The following is a 20,052-nucleotide window of genomic DNA, read 5'->3' as shown; positions in this document are numbered from 1 at the left end:
GCTGGGCTGTGAATTGCATAAATAGTTTCGACACAAACACAAAATGGATTGAGTCGAAGCTTGCTGACTACTGTAGCGGGCGAATAAAGTTGCTTTTTTTTGGGACAAAAGCTAAAGAACTTGAGAGGACGTGTGGGCTTCGTTAATTGAACACAATAACACTGCCAACAAAAAAAACCCGCCAACATCCGTACCACAGTCGCATTTTCTTGACGTCATCCGTGCGCCCACTCGCCAAGCATGACCAATCAATTTACACCAAATTAAACTGTTAAACTAGTGATTCAACACAATAGGAATGTATCAGTATATTTCTGATAGAGGCTCGCCAAATTACGCCAATTCCTTTTACTTAAATGATAGGACAAACAATTTGATTTATTTATTTTAAAGCCCCAAAGTTATGCCCTTGATGTAATCATTATATTGTCGAAATGTACCCACCGTCGTGAGCTGTCAAAGATAACAGACATGAAAGAATTGTCAACGCCTTCATTGTTGTATTTAGCAAAGTAGCAAACGCTCCGCCTCGCTTCCCTGAACACACTGCAGGCGTCCGTTTCTATGGTAACCATCAACACTTCCCACCCTGCCTTAGCGACAGGGGAATCGTCTGGCAGGGGGAAAAAAAATTGGTTTATCGAGAGTTAACATTTCCTCTTGAGCTGAGACAATTCTTTCCGCAAATGACTGACCAAAATGGACGAAGATGACGCGTCGGATGTGGAAAACGGGGAAGATAATCAGGAAGACAATCAAGAAGAGGAGGAGGAAGAAGAGGAGGAGGAAGAGTACGAAGCCGTTGAGGTAAAATATATGTAATGAATAAATCACCTGCTTGTGTTTACCGTATACCTTTCACTGCTCAATATACACATTACTGTACACAGATTAAATGTGTGCAATGCTCGAATTGCCCACCAGATGTCGCCGTGGCGCCGTTTCGGTTCGCCCTGCACATGTTTGTCTATACGTGCTCTTTTTGACATAACCACATAAGCAATGAGGATTTTAGTAAAAAAAAATGCGTATTCAGCCAATCAGATAACGTGTTTGGGCGGGTGTTTGGAGCACATAAGCTATTAGGATTGGCTAAAGTTTAGTGAAATTGTATATTCAGCCAATCAGAGAACTTGGGTGGGCGGGTGTTTAGAGCACATAAACAATGAGGTTTAGTAAATCTAGCGTATTCAATCCAATCAGAGAAAGTAAGTGGGCGGGTGTTTAGAGCACATAAAGCAATGAGGATTGGCTTAAGTTTAGTGAGATTGCGTATTCAGCCAATCAGAGAACTTAAGTGGGCGGGTGTTTAGAGCACATAAGCAAAGAGGATAGGCTAAAATTGTGTAATATTGCATATTCAGCCAATCAGAGAACTTAGGTGGGCGGGTGTTTAGAGCACATAAGCAATGAGGATTTGATAAAGTTTGGTAAGATTGCGTATTCAGCCAATCAGAGAACTTGGATGGGCGGGTGTTTAGAGCACATAAAGCAATGAAGATTGGCTAAAGTTTAGTGAGATTGCGTATTCAGCCAATCAGAGAACTTAGGTAGGCTGGTGTGTAGAGCACATAAGCAGCGAGGATTGGCTAAAGTTTATTAAGATTTCGTATTCAGCCAATCAGAGAACTTAAGTGGGCGGGTGTTTAGATGGCGAGCGATGTTGCCAAATACAAGTACAGACATTACTTTAACCTCGTTGAGGTCAAAGGTAAAAATGTACACGTCAAATGTACATTATGTCCCCAGCAGGGGCGAGTATTGCAATAGTTACTTTTACTGCTAACTAGTTACTTTTTTAGTGGAATAACTCAGTAACTCAGTTTTATTTTGGAGAGGTAACTAGTAACTATAACGTATATATACTATAACATTGTGTCTTCCCCAGCTTCGCCCACTGAGTCAAGATATCATCATTCCCGGTCTCTCTTTGCTGTGCCGAACAGGGAACGGACTGAGGCACGCGTTCATTAAAGTGGTCCTGAGTGACAAGTATGACAGCAAATGACAAACAACAGCAAATTTGTATTGGAATTTAACAAAAATGTGCTTGCACTCAACAGAGGACTAAGCGACATTGTTGCCATCAGCAATTACATTCATCTACGTTTCATGGACGTGTCCAGCAACCGCATTTCCGACCTTTCACCCCTGGCGTCTCTCACCCAGCTTCTTTGGCTCAAGGTAAGAATAACAACTTTTATTCCCGCACTTGACTTTCATTTAACATCAGGACCGCTGTGTAGGTTGACAGGAATATCGTAACCTACTTCCAAGGACAAGCCTTCGCTCAGCTAGCCTACCTGCAGTGGCTGAGTATGGCTGGAAACCGGCTCACAGACGTGGATGGTCTTGTTGGACCGTCTTTGGAGAGTCTTATTCTTTCAGGTTGTCCTGATGATTTGTAAACCTTTGTATTGACTTTGATATGACCCAATTTTGGTGTCTATTTTTAAGGTTTTATTGTTGTATTTTTAAACTTTTCCCACAGAGAACCGAATACAGACTATAAACGGTCTCGAAAGTGGACATTTTTCCAAACTGGTGACACTGGAGCTGAGGGGAAATCGCTTAAGTACAACCAAAGGCATCAACCTTCCCAACCTGCAGCGGTTATATCTGGTAATAAATCTTATTATGATTTGGCCGTGATATAAATAAACTAGACTGGAAAATTTCCTGTTGTTTCTCTGCACTCAGGCCCAAAATGCTATTAAAAGTCTGGAGGGCTTGGATCAGTTGCAGAGCCTCACCACTCTCCACCTTCGTAAAAACAAACTGGCTAATGTTGACGGGCTCAGCTCCGAAATGAAATGTCTCCAGTACCTCAACATCAGGTAGACGCGACTTCACAGTGCTCTTTAATTCCGAAGGCACCACACAACATTCCTGTGTCGCTCCTTCAGAAGCAACGACATCCTAGATGAGACGTGCCTGCGGTCGCTTGGCCAAGTGTCAAAAACCCTGCGAGTCTTGATCCTGTCTGAGAATCCACTAGACGGGAACGCAGACTACCGACCGTATGTTCTAACTCTGATTCCCAACCTGGAACGTCTTGATAAAGAGCCGGTTTCCCTTGAGGAGAGAGCTGAGGTGTGGAAGGCAGTCAAGGTAAATAGAAGTTTCCACTTTTGCATTTTCAAGGAAGGTTTCTTCCTGTTGTTGATTGCTCTGAAGGTGTTTTTTTTTCCTTTAGGAACTCAATGAAGACGGCTAAAGTGGAACTTTGCAGGAAAGCCTCCATGAACTTCCTGGAAAAGACGAATGTCTATGCTAAAAACCTTAAAACCTGCATATATATTTAACAGTAACATTCAATGGGCTATATGTCAGATTCCTGGTGAAAATATGAGACCTGTAATTCCACTCGCACACCTTGTCATCGAGCCGTTTCATGTCTTGAAAGAAGTGGGTGTAGCTGTGGTTCTGGGAAATTTTGTTGCGACGCAACCACAAATTACTTTGTAGAGGAAAAATATAAGGGCAAAGGCCACTGCAACAATAACAACGTTGAAATGATTGACATATCCACCTGAGACCCAGCGATGGACAAACGTTTTAAACACATATACAAGAATAAAAGCAGTTGTGCTGTGCATATGTGATTTGTTGGGGGTTTGACACAAAACAGATTTATTACATTTATTCAAATATTATGTGTGGAAAGGTAGCAATTGTATGGAAGGCCGTTTAGGACAAAACATAGCAAAAATCTGTACACACACAAACACTGATAACGGGTACACATGCAATTAATATTCACACGACGGTAGTAGTTTTCTTGTCTGTGTATAAACTTATATTATTCATATTTTGTGTGTAAAAATATACTCATGGCGCCCGGAAGCTAATATCAGGTAACCGGAAGGCAACCTACAATTGTTTGTTTACAGCAGGGGTCGGCAACCTTTACTATGAAAAGAGCCATTTCACCCACTTGCCCACTAAAGAAAAATAGCCTGGAGCCGCAAAACGTTGTATGTTTAAAACAACATTGGAGGGGAAAAAAAAGACGAGTTGGAGTAATCTTGCTAGTACTGGAGATAAACTTTTGTTTTTAAATGAGCTCTAATTTATTTTTTCAGAATTGTCAAATAACTCATTAATAATAATTAATAATTAATAACTCAAATAACTCAAAGTATTACTCATTTCCCTTCATGTTAACCTGTCAGAGAGAACTGGATAGCATCCTGTCTGCTCATTCAGTCACCAGTCAGAACTCAGTCAGGATGCATTCATGGTCTCACACAAAGTTGGATTTTTGTAAACTCATAACGAAGATGTGCATTTTCACCACTCGGGTGCTTAAAAAATATTCAAGCATTGCAAAGGGAGCCGCAACAAAGAGACTGGAGAGCCACATGCGGCTCTGGAGCCGCGGGTTGCTGACCCCTGGTTTACAGGAAGCCCGCCAATGGTTCAACTTCCGTTTTTGCTGCTTCAAAATAGTTGTATTAATATTATACATTTTTATAGTCTATGCTATAAAAACTTCCTACTTGAGAGAAAATGATTCATTGTTCATTATTTTGCGTAGATTTACAATCTTTTAAGAACAAACCACCTCACTTGCTAGGTAAATAGGAGTTTTAGCATGTTGAGTGTATTGTATTATGAAACAGGAAGTTGTAGTATTCTGAAGCTTCTGGTGATTTCCGGTTACACAGACAACATAAATATTGTTGCATATTGTTTTCACACAAGACACGATTTCTGAACAGACTCAATATTAATTTAATATTAATTGAATAATATCAGCGGAAGTTCGGAAATAACTTCCGGTGTATGACGCAGTCCTCCAATACGAGCGTTCGGTGGGCGTGCCTTAAGGGAGCCATAAATGCCCCTTCCCTCCGCCGGGTCCTCCTCCTCCTGGGTGGAACTTGCTGTGGTCTTAGGCGGCGTGGCTCGGCACCAGGAAGTAACTGCGTGATAAATAAGAACCCGGTGACATTTGTAGGCGATACTTGCAAAGAAGCAACCCAACTGTAGATTATGGCTAGCTACCACAAACCCGACGAGAAAACTCTGCAGGGACTCAAGGATATCGCCAACAAGCTCCGGATTCACTCTATCAAGGCGACATGCGCCTCCAACTCTGGGTAAAGTTTGAAATTGTAATTATGTAATAATGCTAATGCTAGCACACGTCATCCGTGGGCCTTGTGTAGCACGTGCTGCAGTCCTTATAATGTAAATCGCGACCACTCCCCTTAATTTATCAACTCACGTGATTATCAGCTAACTATTCTTAACAATAAATGCTAGTTCAAGAACCGTATATGTTGTTTAGTCGGAAAGTATCGCAGCGAACGTATCAATAGTATCGATAATGATTAGCACGGGAATTGAAAGGCTTCTATTTGACGCTAGGTGACTGTTAGCTAACAAGAACCACGTGACACATAACTTTGTCTCAGTTCATCGCCGTCTTAAAGCTACAGCTGCATGAAAAATGGAACGCAAACATTTAGTACGCAAAGTAAATTTTGCGTCATTTTTTATAAATTGTGCTAAAGTCACTCTGAAGCCATACACCCAAGAAACCAAATATTGGCTACACGTCACAAACTACTGTAGTGTAATACATTACTATGTTCATGCAATGTACTGTATTGTACTCCCAATAGACAGCAGATTAATATAAATTCTGTATTTATGTGTTTTGCTAATGTTGTGGGTAGTAGTTGTCATTTCTCCATCCTTTTTTCTGAGATTTCCTGAAAATGTGCATCTTTCTCTTGAAGAAAATGTCACTCAAAACAGGTCTTGCAGGCTGTACATTTCCTCATTGTCAAAACAATGCATCATAACTGTTTTCCACTTGATTGCTCAATCTCCTGTGTACTCATTTTAGCCTTTGGCTGGAAGTTGCAACTGGAAGTTGCAACTGAATTCCAAAATGGGATAACTAAAACATTTTTTTTTATCTTGCAGGAATTAATTTAGCTGAGATTAGATCTATTTTTCTACATAATTAATCGTAGCACATTATGTATAAGTACACATGACATTTAAATTGATCTTCAAGAGGAAAAACCCCAAGTTAAGCGTTTAATGAGATGAATTTCCCTTATCTTCCAGCAGGGCATCACTCTGCAAATGGACAATGGGTAAACTATGGTGTAACCGTGTTGATTTAAGATAAATGGCATGTTGCAAGTTTTGAAATTTAACCCAAATGAGGAAGCTGAGATGCTGTTGAGTGTTGAGTACAGAGGGATTTCTAAATTATTACAATACCCTGACCGCCATTTTGGCAACTAACTGTTTTGCAAGCATGTTCTTGTTTTGAGGTATTTTGAAACGTAATATTTCAATGTAACAATTTTGTAACACGAGTGATGTTGTGCTCCTAATATCAAAGGCTATTCTTAGTTTTTAAACCTAGTTTTCAAATTAAAAGCATCCCTTTAGGCAACACGTGCATGTTTACAGTGTGACACAAAGCCTTTCCTTGTGTGTGCGGTATGTTACTCCTAATTTATTTTGTCTCCTCAGCCACCCCACATCATGTTGCAGCGCGGCAGAGCTCATGTCTGTCCTCTTCTTTCACACGATGCGCTATAAAGCCAATGACCCCCGCAACCAATGCAACGACCGCTTTGTGCTATCAAAGGTTTGTTTGATTTTTATTGTTTTTTAGCTTGAAAAACAACAGCAAGTCTTTGTCAGTATGAGCTAAGAATCCCCGCTCCTTCCGTTAAGGGTCATGCCGCACCGATCCTGTACGCTGCCTGGGCAGAAGCCGGATTCGTGAAAGAGTCCGAGCTCCTCAACCTGCGCAAGATTGACTGCAATCTGGAGGGGCACCCCACCCCAGTAAGACCAGCGACCCAACCACCTTTTGATGTATGTACATCGTTTAGCTTTAATTAACATTGACTTTTTTTTTTTTTTCCACAGAAACTACCGTTTGTTGACGTGGCAACGGGATCTCTTGGTCAGGGTCTGGGTGCTGCCTGCGGGATGGCCTACACCGGCAAGAACTTTGACAAATCCAGGTGAATGTTTGCAGAGGAACGATGTTAACCAAATCAATTTAAGGTTAAAGTGCAGCTGATCTGGAATGTGTGGAATTTGCCAGTAGAGATCTTGCACCAGGCTAACGTGTTGTGTAATCAAGTGTGGCTCTTCTGATTTAGTTAATTATCTGCTTCGTGTTTAAAACCTCCATTTAATACGGTTATAGGATTAGTCTGCGGTAGTGGTTAATTAGGTCTTAGTCGTTACACCTTAGACAGATTAGATGAGTTAAGATACTGCGTAGTAGAACAATGATGGCATTGATTGATTGACGGAAGATGTGCTGTGAATCTGTTAGATTAGATTTCTGTGGTCGGTAGTTGTGTCATAAGAGCTTGTGACATGACCGCATTTCTTGTTGGGGAAAAAAATCAATCTCATGGGTACAATAATAAAGGAATTAATGACACAATAAATAAAAATGGCCAAGGCGACATGGATAGGGTGATGGCGGTCTTCTCCCAACCTGAAGATTGTAGGTTCGATCCTCCTGTCATCTTGTGGAAGTATCCTTGGACCAGATATCAATATCGTATCGATACAATTCCAACGTTTTTCCTTTCTATTTCAGTTACCGCGTCTACTGCATGATGGGGGACGGCGAGTGTTCCGAGGGCTCTGTCTGGGAAGCCATGGCCTTCGCTTCCTACTACCAGCTGGACAACCTGGTGGCCATCATGGATGTCAATCGTCTGGGTCAGAGCGAGCCCGCCCCCCTCAAGCACGACATGGACGTCTATCGCAAGCGCTGTGAAGCCTTCGGGTTAGTTCAAAACCGAAACGACGCGACCATTCAATGTGTGCCCGTGATGGTTTAAATACTAGCCTTGTAATACTTTATTTGACTTGAATATTATGAATATTTTCTAGGTGGAATACGTATGTTGTGGACGGCCATGATGTAGAGGAGCTGTGCAAAGCGCTCTGGCACGCTCAGCAGGTTAAGGGCAAGCCCACTTGCATTGTGGCAAAGACGTTCAAGGGCAAAGGCCTCAAAGGTAGGGAAGATTTTCATGTCTGCTAATTTAAATTTATTTTATATCCACTCTGAATTAAAGTGTAGTTATCCCGTTGTACCTCATACTTCGGTACGAGGTACATTATTTAAAAAAAAAAAAAAAAAAAAAAAACTTAAACTGTATTATGGAAAGCAGGAAGTGAACAAATGTAACAGTTACTGATTGTAAAAGTACCAGATAGAGGGGTAGGATTTAATAAGCTTTGTTTCTTCCTACTCCTTTTGGACATGTGGAACTGGGAACTGATTATTTGATGCACTCAATTGTAATCTGATCCATATAAAAATAAAAAATAAAATAATACAAATTTTAAAAATAATTTTAAAAAAATAATAAAAAAACTTAAATTATATTAGAAAAGCAGGAAGTGAACAAAAAAACCTTAAACTGTATTATGGAAAGCAGGAAGTGAACAAATGTAACAGTTACTGATTGTAAAAGTACCAGATGGAGGGGTAGGATTTAATAAGCTTTGCTTCTTCCTACTCCTTTTGGACATGTGGAACTGGGAACTGATTATGGGATGCATTCAATTGGAATCTGACGCATGTTCAAATGAAATGAAACCATTACCATTACCAGGAATTGAGGATCTTGAAAATTGGCATGGAAAGCCCATCCCAAAGGACAAGGTGGATGGACTCTTGAAGGACCTCCAGGGGCAAATTCAAGTCCCAAACAAGACCTTGTGTCCGACGCTGCCAAGTGAGGACACAGAACCCGCAGACCTAAGCCCAATCCTACTGCAGACCCCCCCGGGGTACAAAAAGGGCGACAAGGTACATGTGTTGAAACGTATCGGTCCCTTGCTGTTGCTGTTGTTGTTGTTGCCTAACCTCTTTGCTCCGTGTCCCTTTTTTTTTTCTTCAGATGGCGACAAGGCGGGCTTACGGTGTGGCGCTAGCAAAGCTGGGCCAGTCGAGCCAGAGAGTGGTAGCCCTGGACGGGGACACCAAAAACTCCACATTCTCTGAGACCTTCAAGAAAGCTTTTCCCGAACGCTACATTGAATGCTTCATCGCCGAACAGAACATGGTGACAAGATTTCAGTATTTTGTGGATTATTCTGATCTCTATGAAATCAAACTGTGGAGTTTTATTGACATTCTAGCTAAGCTAAGTAATATTTCCTTTCTGTTGCAGGTGGGAGTGGCGATCGGGTGCGCCACCCGTGACCGTACGGTGGCTTTTGCCAGCACGTTTGCTACTTTCCTATCCAGGGCCTATGACCAGATCCGAATGGCGGCAATCTCTCAGTCGAATGTGAACCTGGTAGGGTCGCACTGCGGCGTCTCTATTGGTAAGAATTTACCATTAGCGTCTTTTTTTTTTTTTATATCTGACTTACATGACTGAGCTCGGAACGACTTCTTGTTGCCTTTTTCTAGGTGAAGACGGACCTTCCCAGATGGCGTTGGAAGATCTGGCCATGTTCCGTGCCATCCCTACTTGTACTGTGTTTTATCCCAGTGACGCCGTGGCCACAGAGAGAGCAGTGGAGATGGCGGCAAACACCAAGGTTGGCGTTACTTCCTGTTATTTCCTATTCTTTTTAAGACATCTAGTCGAACATCGTTCCGTTATTCCTTTTTTTCAGGGTATCTGCTTCATTCGAACCAGCAGACCAGACACCCCAGTCATCTACTCCCCAGAAGAGAAGTTTGAAATTGGTGTTGCCAAGGTAAAGAATTTATATAAGTCAGTGGAGCTTACTTTATGCATATAAGGGGTGAAATTTCATGATGAACCTAAAATGCACCACAGTCATCCCTCGCTACACCACTCCTTTACGTGAAAAAAAAAACAACATACATTACTGCTGTTTCATGTTTGACTATGGCCTATTATTAATTAGTCAAATGTGTTAAGTGTCAGTAATGTTGCATTGATAGGACACTACCTTACATTACATTACATTAACAGTGGATGCAGAGTCCGACATGACATACTCTCCCATTCCATGTGCTACATTTTTGGCTTCTTGCGTCCTTCCCCACATGGCTTCAAACCCATTAACGTTATAATAAATAAATAGGAGGCTAACTAGTTAGCTTGGTATATTGCTATGATTTAAAATGGTGTCCGTCTCTTGTGTCACTTCCGAGATTCTGTAGCCTGCACCTATGTTGCGTAAACAACGCTAGCAATAGTGCATGTAATGGTTTTATTTCATTTGAACATGCATCAGATTCCAATTGAGTGCATCCCATAATCAGTTCCCAGTTCCACATGTCCAAAAGGAGTAGGAAGAAGCAAAGCTTATTAAATCCTACCCCTCCATCTGGTACTTTTACAATCGGTAACTGTTACATTTGTTCACTTCCTGCTTTCCATAATACAATTTAAGTTTTTTTTTGTTTTTTTTTTTTAAATAATGTACATTGTACCGAAGTACAAGGTGATATGAGCATCCAATGCCATAATGGGTACCATAGTGCGTGTCAATATAGTGATATATATAGCACATCATGACTGGTTCAAGACTCTTCATCCTTGTATTTAGCAAACGTCAACTGCTTGTATTGTTTCTTGAATTGGCTCATCGTTGTGCATTGTTTGATTTCCTTACTCGATCCATTCCATAGTTTGATTCCACATACTGAAATGCTATGCTAACGCTAACGTAGTCCTAGCATAGAAGTGTTTCAAATGTACTTCTTCCCTGAGATCATATTTCTCCTCTCTTGTAGAGAAGTATTGGATGACATTTTTAGCTAATTGGTTGTTCTTAGCCTTATGCATTATTTTAGCTGATGTATGTCAAATCGGCTGCCCAGTAAACAAAGTGACAAACGTCATAGTGGGAATGAAAAATAGGCTGATGTTGATCTTTTTAGAATGCTTGTCGTGTCGTATTGCTACGATATTAGTTAATACTAGCATAAAAAGTGACTATAGGGGTGTTATTTCATGTCTACAGGGTTCTAATATTGTTTAGGTCATAAACAGGTTTTCTATGCTTAGATTTTTCCAAGATTCCACCATTCTCTTTAGTGTATTGTCATGGCAATATAATATAAAGTGAATGGAGTATCTAAGATCGGAAATACTGTGCCTTTGAAACATTTGGCAACCTCTCGTTCTTACATGTTTTGGATCAACCAAATTATCGTACAGCGCTGATGGTTGCCATGCAGCTCAATCACGTTTAATAGGAAATTACCTTTCCACCTCCAGGTTGTACGCCAGTCGGACAATGACATGCTGACGGTGATCGGCGCCGGCGTTACGCTGCATGAGGCTCTCTCTGCTGCTGACATGCTGGCCAGTGAAGGTAAAGCTACACCGCCCTCTAGTGTACAAAACCCATCTCTGCAGGTGAAGTCTGCATGGCGGTCATCACAAACTTTACTTGTCCTTGTTCAGGGAAAAATATACGCGTCATCGATCCATTCACCATCAAGCCTCTCGATGCTGCCACCATTGTGGCGAGTGCCAAAGCCACAGGAGGACACATCATCACCGTGGAGGACCACTACAAGGAAGGTGGGTTCATGTTCTGCACCACATGTTCTTTATCTAAAGGAGTGGAGTTTGACTCCGTGGCTTTCGCTCAGGTGGTCTCGGCGAGGCGGTGCTGTCGGCAGTGGGCAGCGAGCCAGGCATCGTAGTGACCCGGCTGGCAGTCACCGGCGTCCCTCGGAGCGGGAAGCCCCAAGAGCTTTTGGACCTTTTTGGTATCAGTGCTAACCAAATAGCTAAAACAGTGCGTCAAACACTTGCTAACTAGAGATTGCAGCCGGACTCTCGGTCAGCGTTACCGTGGATGTTCACCTTTCCACTTTCCACTTTCCACTTGCTTGGTACCGCTAGGCACACTGTTAGCTAAACCATGCATTAATTTACTGATAGAAATGCTCGATCCTAATCACGATAGTTGCAGTCAACGTTTTGTTTCTTCTTCATACTGTCTCAAATTTGTCACGCCATTTCACTCGGCTGACACTTCCCTTAAAGTTACTGCTTTGGCGTGGATAGAAATGTATGTTAGAATACAGAAAAGCGGTGGGCTCCTCTTCTCTTCATTCCAGCAGGCACACAACAAAATGGTTTGGGCCTTTAGTGTCTGTCTTGTGTGGTGTGTTGAATAAAACACAAATAACCCAATCTCACTTTTTGGAGTCAATTAATTTTATCCCATTTTAACGGGATAATTTTTAATTTAAAAACATTTTTTTATAAATTAAAAAAATTAAATAAAATTTGAAATAATTAATTCTAAATAATAATAATTATAAAATATAAAATTAATTTAACAATATATTAAACAGAATATAATTGAATTAAGAATAAATTAGAATAGAATTGCAGTCCCTGGAGATCCGGATGAAGTGAGAGTTCGCTCCTGATCGACCTCTTCTTTCTGCTTAGTGTAAATAGTTATACCGATCGGTGACAGTATCTCCAAAGATAACAGTGCATACCCCAAAGGTGTGAGCCCACAACAGGCATTTCAGTCTTACCGAAGGCTTCCCGCGATGCATCCAGTGTGAGCCCGGGGTCTATCGGCCTCCAGAAGCTCGCCAGTTGCTGACATCGGGACGCGGGTGTCGGCGTTGACACCCACAAGGTCATGATGACATCGCAGGGGCGTTTCCAGACACTCGGGTGGACTCCTGTTTGGTGGGTGAGTGTGGGCCTACGGCCTATGTCAGAGTACTGCATGGTGGAAGGCATTTATGTGATTGTGTTAATGGACTCTGGAGTTCAGCAGCTTTGCGTAAATGTGTTTGCTTGTGCTCTTAATGCAAGTGTTGCTTTTGTTTATGCAGAAATGGGGACATGTTGGCGGTTTAATGGCTGACACCCGACATGTCCTCTCCAAAGAGTACAAGTTTGAGTTGCATGAATTTTTCCATTGACATTCCTTGACCTCTAAAATGTTATGTATTTATTCCGCAATGGCCCACCAGAACCTGTTTCAGTGTTTGGCGACAAGGTGTTCAACTCCCACACATGACCCAGGGTTAAATGCACGTTTCCAGACGAATATCCCACAGGCCTGGCACCATGCAGGCCCGTTTTGACTGACGCTTTGGGGCGTGAGTGGGGGTATTCCTGAAGCAATACAGTGTGTATGTTGGCAAGTATCGACACCCAACAGTGAAAACACCCAACGGTTCCCATCACCTAGCTGGCGACACCCGCGTTGTGTGTTGAGGTGACTCAGCGCTATGTAAACGTAAAGATGGGCTCATTGTTCATTTCCGCATAGTGGTGTTTGTTTTCGTACGTAGATGCTAGTGCTACCTTGACTCTGACCTGAACCCTAAAAAAAACCCCACACCTTTTCTAGGGTCCAAACACAAGCATTCAACACAACTTTTGTGGTACAATTGTGGGGAAAAACACACTTAGTGTATATTCCAAGTGTAAAAGCATTATATATAAATATATTAAATCAAATATACTTCATTCATATATTCACGTTTACCTGTCAAATGTCTGCCTACACCAAATGTTAGCCAGACGGCTATGAACGAGGGAGGAGCAGGGTGGGTCTGTGTATGTCATGTTTGGTTGAACAAGGGCCTCTATTAATAATGTGAGACTCCCCCCCGCCCGACCCTCTCCACCTCCAACATACTTCATCCCATCTTCTTGTCCATGCAGCAGTCAGAGTCGGGCAGGCTGACCGTTTGTTTGGCTGAGAGACTTTATCGCTTCTGCTTCTTTTTGGACTTCACCCTCCAAGTGAAATAAGCAGAAGACTCTGCGATGCCAAAGTCACCGTGGATAGTCCTCATATGGCTGGGCGGGACGCTTATATCTGGAAAAAGCTCCTCACATGAAGTGGATGCAGAGTTAGAAACGACAGGAAATCAGTTTGGTGTTTCAGCAACTGTATCAACAGATGGTAAGCTCTTGGTTATTGTATTGTGTGTTATCGCATATTTGTGTAATATATCTTTGCTTTATGTTTTTCCCTTTTCTTCTGAAGGTGAGGAAAATGGCGATGATATTATCCAAATGCAATCAGAGCAGCTCCAGGATCTCAAATCTCTGCTGACGGCAGATAGAAAAAAGAGAGGAGCTTCATTGTGGAAGAGGAAACTTGCAACCAAACATGAAGACTCATTTGCATATAGAATAGTAAGACTTTTCTCTATTTTACATATATCAAAATATAAATATTTAAAATCTGTGCCCAGCATATATACTGTAATAATGCCCATTAATAATATTATAATATACTAATATTGTGGGCATTAAACAGTCTTCTCTAAGATGGTTTTGCGATTTAAGTCATAGTCCGAGTGCGGCTTTACCGACCATATCAAGCACGACGAACACGTTGAACCGCTGCTTCCGTCTTACGAATTCTGCGATACACCAGGGCAGTGCATAACCCAAATCCAATTTGTGCTTATTCCACCTTTCTAACTTTGAACCATATAAGGGAGTCCCTCTGTGACATCACAAAAAACAGTTTTACCACGCCTTTTTGAAACAGAGCGTTTTAAACCATTCCAAACTTCTTTCAGGGCTCACTTCCAAATGCGCAAACCTTCTTATCTGAATGTGGGATGTTTTTTTCAGGCAGGTATAGGGCGACCCCTGGCGGGATGGAGGATGACCAAAAAGGGAGAAGACGCGAGCAGCACTTTAATGGCTGTATTGAAGGAACTTCATGCTGAGAAGAGGGAGCTGATGGATCAAAAGGGGAAAGCCCAGCAGCAGGAGGAGGAGGAAGAAGAAGAAGATGATGACGACGATGATGACGATGACGATGATGATGACGACGATGAGGAAGAAGAAGAGGTTTAATTGACTGAATTAAGAAGTGTTTGATGTTCATTTATGGACATTGCTGAATGGCAGTTCTTCATTTGTTTGTGTCAGGAGGAAGAGGAAGAGGAAGAAGAGGAAGAAGAAGAAGAAGAAGAGGCGGAGGAGGCGGAGGAGGCAACTCCAGTTCCCAGCAATGAGACCGAAACCGAGAGCAGCAGTCCCCTGGCTCTGTGTCGTACCGACAACAATGAAGTTAGCTGCAGGGATGTCGGCATGACTCACCTGCCAATCATTCACAACCTGGAGGCCACCAAGCTGGACTTCTCAGGTGTGTCGGTGCTTACGCTTTGGGGAAATAGACTAGTGTGGAAAAAGCACCCCACCCCCTTTTTGATTTCTTGTCACACGTAATTTGAGCTCATCAAGCTAGCAAAGTCATTTTTTTATAGACAAAAGAAAAACGGTCAATTGCACAACTTTACAAAGTGAAAGATGACTTATTAAAGGAACAATTGCATTATTTTGATTATATGATTATTCAGTCGATCAATCGATTAAATATTTTAATCGGTTGACAGACCTTGATAGCCCACTGACTCATCGAGCTGTAATTAATTAATCACAGGTTAATTAATCGCATGACACAGTTGATCGCTGATTAATTAATCACAGATTATTACTGCCGGGCGATTAATTAATCGCATTACCTAGTTGGTCGCAGATTAATTAATTGCTATGTGATTAATTAATTAATCTGCAATGTTAATTAAAGTAGGACCTCAATGTATAGAAAACAAACACAATGTATGCACAACAACTAGTCACTAGTAAGGTAAACTGTCCATCACTCAAATATTCTCTTCAGGCAAATAATCTCACAGACTATAACTGGTCCAGCATATTCTCAAGCTTCTTCGGTTTCAGCTAATGGCTTCTGTGACTCGACGTACTTTGATGACAATCCAACTCCCATCTTGAGTAGAGAAAAATAACTTTCTTGTTGTCAAGACAGACATCTGACAGGGATTGGAAACTAAGATTACCATTCAAACGTTAACGTCTGAATCTCGTTTTACCTCGATTCCCGTCGACCAGACCTAACAGTATGTAACATCTCCGTATCTCATACGCTGACTTTCCTGTATCTTTGTTTGAAAAGGGAACAACATCCAAAGAATTCCAGCTGAAGTCTTCTCTAACCTACCAAATCTGGAAACACTGGATCTTAGCAAAAACCAACTGACCGATGATTCATTCAGCCAAAAGCCACTTTACGTGAGTAGCTTGTACCTACACACTACACCTTTCCACTGACTAGCTAATGTTTATGTACCTTATAGCGGGGATTATGGGAACCATCGAAATGCTGCTTAATTCCAGTAAACGCCACTGAAATGCGAGGAGGAGAAAGTCAACTTCAACTACTTAGGATTTGATCCCGTTAAATTCCGTACCAATAGCTTTATAAGTCGAATTCAAAAGGAGCTTGCATTTAATTAAAGCCTTAATCCCGTATCATTATAGTAATTTAAGAGTGCTGGGAATGGCATTAACTCATCTTTTCTAAGAATACATTTGGGTCGAACCTCAAAATGACCACAGGCCAAACGCACACAAAGATTCTGACCACACTGAAGCAGCCTGGTGCGCTCCGACCAATCGTTCCGCACCACCATCCCGGCTCTGTCATTGTATTGGCTGCACGGGCTTTTTGGGAAAACAGCTGCAGCCAATGACGTGGAGGAAAGTGAAATATTTTTAGTTTCGCATGCCAGTAATGACAGAGGACTGATGGACCAGGCTGGAAGAACACTGCAAAGCGATCCAGTCCACAGCTTTTTAAGATGACACGCATCCACCACAGCAGCTTTCACCAAAAAGCCACATTGATAGGCTTTACCAAAAATACAACATGATAGATGATACAGAAGAGCTGGCATCGTTTCACTTTCAACTCTATAATTCCATCTTCAGGATTTAAATTATGGATTTTAGGACAAGCGTTCATTTGTATGTCCTTTGGCCTTTTTCACTTCTCTTTAGAACTTGACCTCTCTGAAGAAGCTCAACTTAGACTTCAACCGGCTCACAATGATACCGCCGCTGCCGCAGTCTCTTGAGCAACTGAGCGTGAACAACAACAAGCTCACCGCCCTCCCCCCTCATTGTTGGACCGGTATGCTATACGGACGTCGCTGTGCATACGCGATGTACAATCTTTATGCAAATTCTGCTAATGATAGCTTTGCTGCCTCTAAAGGTTTGACGAACCTGTTGAGCCTGGAGCTGGAAGAAAACGGTCTTCACGAGGGCGGGGTATCACGCCAGGCTTTCAAAGCGCTCGAGCGGCTTCTCCACCTCAAGCTGGAGAACAACCGCTTCCGTTCGTTCCCCAAAGGCCTTCCCGTCTCTCTGCAGGTGCGCTGATAGCACTTCGTTACATCATTACAGTGATGAATACGGGCGGTGGTTAGCGGGAGTGGTTAGCGCGCAGACCTCACAGCTAGGAGGACCAGGGTTTGATTCCACCCTCGGTCATCTCTGTGTGTTTCTCCGGGTACTCCGGTTTCCCACAAAAACATGCTAGGTTAATTGGCGACTCCAAATTGTCCATAGGTATGAATGTGAGTGTGAATGGTTGTTTGTCTATATGTGCCCTGTGATTGGCTGGCGACCAGTCCAGAGTGTACCCCGCCTCTTGCCCGGAGACAGCTGGGATAGGCTCCAAAAAGCGGTAGAAAATGAATGAATGAGTGATGAATACATCAATCATGCATTTATTCCTCTTTTTATTTCCCTTTTAAACAGACATTAAAAATGAACGGGAACTTGATCGAGGGCGTGACAAGCCAGGCAATGAGGGGCTTCGCTCATCTGAGAGTCTTGGACCTGAGTCACAATCTGCTTCACAATGAAGGCCTTGACCAACGTGCCTGGACCAAACTCAGGTAGGTCCACTCATACGGTATTGACATTAGAGCTGCAGTCCCGCTGTCAGCCACAAGGGGCGTCTCTTGTCAAATGTGATTATTATGCTGTATTTATTTTTGATGGATGTTGAAGCCGATAGCAGTTTAAGCCTGTGGCAGTTCAATTCCCATTCAAAGAAACATTGACGGACGACTTTGTGTCCATATGTAGGAACAGCCTGTATGTCTCAATGTGTCTGTGTGTGTTTTAGTGTGAGTGAGAAAGACTTGTGTATAAATATAGTCGATTCCTGTGGCTTTTTCCACTGCTGCCTGGGTTTCTTCTGAACCACAGTGGGAGCTACTGGGAGAGCTGTGGAAAGCGTAGATGTGGACAGTCAAATACATTTTGGTAGACAATGGATTGAATTGTGAAACGGCTGCTGTAAAATGAGTGTAGATGTGAAGAAAGGCCTGCATTTATACTGAATATATTATAATTATTTCATATATATATATATATATATATATATATATATATATATATATATAATCTGCCAGCATTTTTCTCAAAAGTAGCGCCTTCAGTACTACAAGCAGTTTTCCAATTTTCCACTGTGACTGATGCACGATCGTGCCTCACTGTCCTGTTATAAACACTGTTTATTTTATGAAACAAGTTTTAAGATTGCAATGTGCATACTACAACATATTGAGAGGGATATAATATTTTAATGCCAGCCATAAATGCAGAATGCTTTGATGCCACACAAGGGCGCGGCATCAAGTGTACCTAATGTTGTGGCCAGTCAATAAGAACTACAATATTTGCAGTCACAATGAGTAATAATGTTCTGACAAAACTTGCACATTCTCAGGTGTATATACTGTACACGCACGGTCAGACTAATATTGGTTAGAATTTGCTGCGATTACTTCAGCTGCTTGTGTGTAAGACTAGCAGAGGAGTGGTGAAATGATCCGCAGAATGCTTGATGCCGCAAATCGTATCATGTTTCCTATTGTTATTATTATTGGTCAAGTGGTTAGCATGCAGACCTCACAGCTAGGAGACCAGGGTTCAATTCCACCCTCGGCCATCTCTGTGTGGAGGCGTGGCTTTTCTCCGGGTACTCCGGTTTCCTCCCACATTCCAAAAACATGCTAGGTTAATTAGCGACTCCAAATTGTCCATAGGTATGAATGTGAGTGTGAATGGTTGTTTGTCTATATGTGCCCTGTGATTGGCTGGCCACCAGTACAGGGTGTCCGAAGACTGCTGGGATAGGCTCCAGCACCCCCGCGACCCTTGTAGGGAAAATCAGTAGAAAATGAATGAATGAATTATTGTTTCCTTTGACAATCACAATTTTCTATAGACGCCTTGAATCCTTGGACCTGTCTTCCAATTACCTGACATCCGTGCCCCTGAATCTGCCTCACCCTCTCCAAAAACTGAACCTCCAACACAACAACATAAGCCACATCCCGCCCCTCACCTTCCGCCACATGCATCCCGGCCTACAGTCGCTTTATCTGTCCCACAACACGTTAAGCAACGAGGGAATTGAACGGGGCTCTTTTGTTGGAATGTACCGATCGCTTGTGGAGCTCCTGATGGACAACAATATTCTGGAAGAGGTGCCTCGCTGGGTACGGCAGTTTAAGAAGCTGCGGGTGCTGAGACTAGATAACAATCATATCAGGTAGGACGCCAGGCAAATTATATGACATTAATATTCCTATTGGGGCAATGAATGATGCAATAACGTGACTGGAAGGTGAAGATGTTTCCATGTTGTTTCCAGGCGGGTGCAGCAGTGGGGAGTGTGTCACCCACTCAATTCCGGCTCCACATTGGCTTCCATTCACTTGGAAAATAATCTGCTTGTGGTGGAGAAGATTCCTCCGAATGCCTTCACTTGTGTCACGGATTCACAGGGACTAGTCCTTTATCCTCAGCAGGGGGATTCTCTCAACAACTACACTTCAACCTGAACTTGGTAGGAACTGAAGGTGGTCAATGGGTTACTGCGTTCGGAGTTATGTACTAAATTAATTAAAAACGTAATGATTAGTATCATTAGTAAGAATTCATTTGAATTCTTATCCGCCATTATTTAAATCACCACACAAAGGTTGAAATTAACTATTGTATTTGTACTTTTTAATGTGTAATAAAGTATATATTTATATGTGTAATGTAGAGCAATTAAATCTGTTATAATTAACTGCATTCTTTCCAATTAGTATGAATAAAATACAGGTCTTGTTATGACACAATTCAGTATGGGAATTAAATTTTTTATGCTGGAGCCTATCCCAGTTGTCTTTGTGTGACAGGCAGAGTACATCTTGGACTG

General features: G+C 42.1%; 3 protein-coding genes across 6 annotated transcripts; all 3 read left to right on the top strand.

The window, feature by feature from the left end:
* The first annotated feature begins 546 nt into the window (after window positions 1–546).
* LOC131136712 (leucine-rich repeat-containing protein 23-like) lies at window positions 547–3,596 on the top strand. 3 transcript variants are annotated; one of them, XM_058083892.1, is made up of 8 exons: window positions 547–807; window positions 1,889–1,992; window positions 2,064–2,184; window positions 2,247–2,388; window positions 2,492–2,622; window positions 2,701–2,837; window positions 2,910–3,111; window positions 3,197–3,596. In XM_058083892.1, the coding sequence occupies exons 1-8, from the start codon at window positions 700–702 to the stop codon at window positions 3,215–3,217; spliced, it is 966 nt and encodes a 321-aa protein (XP_057939875.1). In that variant the 5' UTR covers window positions 547–699; the 3' UTR covers window positions 3,218–3,596. The 3 variants fall into 3 exon arrangements, with proteins under 3 accessions (XP_057939875.1, XP_057939874.1, XP_057939876.1); XM_058083891.1 differs by having other exon boundaries at window positions 550–807; window positions 2,907–3,111; XM_058083893.1 differs by lacking the exon at window positions 547–807 and adding an exon at window positions 1,621–1,711 and having other exon boundaries at window positions 2,907–3,111.
* A 1,260-nt stretch (window positions 3,597–4,856) lies between these two features.
* LOC131136700 (transketolase-like) lies at window positions 4,857–12,155 on the top strand. Its single transcript, XM_058083871.1, has 14 exons — window positions 4,857–5,105; window positions 6,505–6,622; window positions 6,712–6,825; window positions 6,910–7,007; window positions 7,601–7,792; window positions 7,900–8,027; window positions 8,631–8,827; window positions 8,919–9,083; window positions 9,192–9,348; window positions 9,437–9,567; window positions 9,646–9,729; window positions 11,226–11,322; window positions 11,415–11,534; window positions 11,606–12,155. The coding sequence occupies exons 1-14, from the start codon at window positions 4,999–5,001 to the stop codon at window positions 11,776–11,778; spliced, it is 1,881 nt and encodes a 626-aa protein (XP_057939854.1). The 5' UTR covers window positions 4,857–4,998; the 3' UTR covers window positions 11,779–12,155.
* A 1,597-nt stretch (window positions 12,156–13,752) lies between these two features.
* LOC131136479 (extracellular matrix protein 2-like) lies at window positions 13,753–19,977 on the top strand. 2 transcript variants are annotated; one of them, XM_058083328.1, is made up of 10 exons: window positions 13,753–13,905; window positions 13,990–14,141; window positions 14,589–14,810; window positions 14,892–15,108; window positions 15,940–16,055; window positions 16,824–16,956; window positions 17,041–17,198; window positions 17,589–17,728; window positions 19,069–19,395; window positions 19,498–19,977. In XM_058083328.1, exons 1-10 carry the CDS (start codon window positions 13,767–13,769, stop codon window positions 19,685–19,687), a joined length of 1,794 nt encoding a protein of 597 aa, XP_057939311.1. In that variant the 5' UTR covers window positions 13,753–13,766; the 3' UTR covers window positions 19,688–19,977. The 2 variants fall into 2 exon arrangements, with proteins under 2 accessions (XP_057939311.1, XP_057939312.1); XM_058083329.1 differs by lacking the exon at window positions 19,069–19,395.
* Window positions 19,978–20,052: the final 75 nt, after the last annotated feature.

This window comes from Doryrhamphus excisus, chromosome 10 (genome assembly GCF_030265055.1).
Source record: "Doryrhamphus excisus isolate RoL2022-K1 chromosome 10, RoL_Dexc_1.0, whole genome shotgun sequence".
Classification (NCBI taxonomy): domain Eukaryota; kingdom Metazoa; phylum Chordata; class Actinopteri; order Syngnathiformes; family Syngnathidae; genus Doryrhamphus; species Doryrhamphus excisus.
Note: the sequence above shows the minus strand (reverse complement) of the source record. Positions and strands in the feature narration are given on the sequence as shown.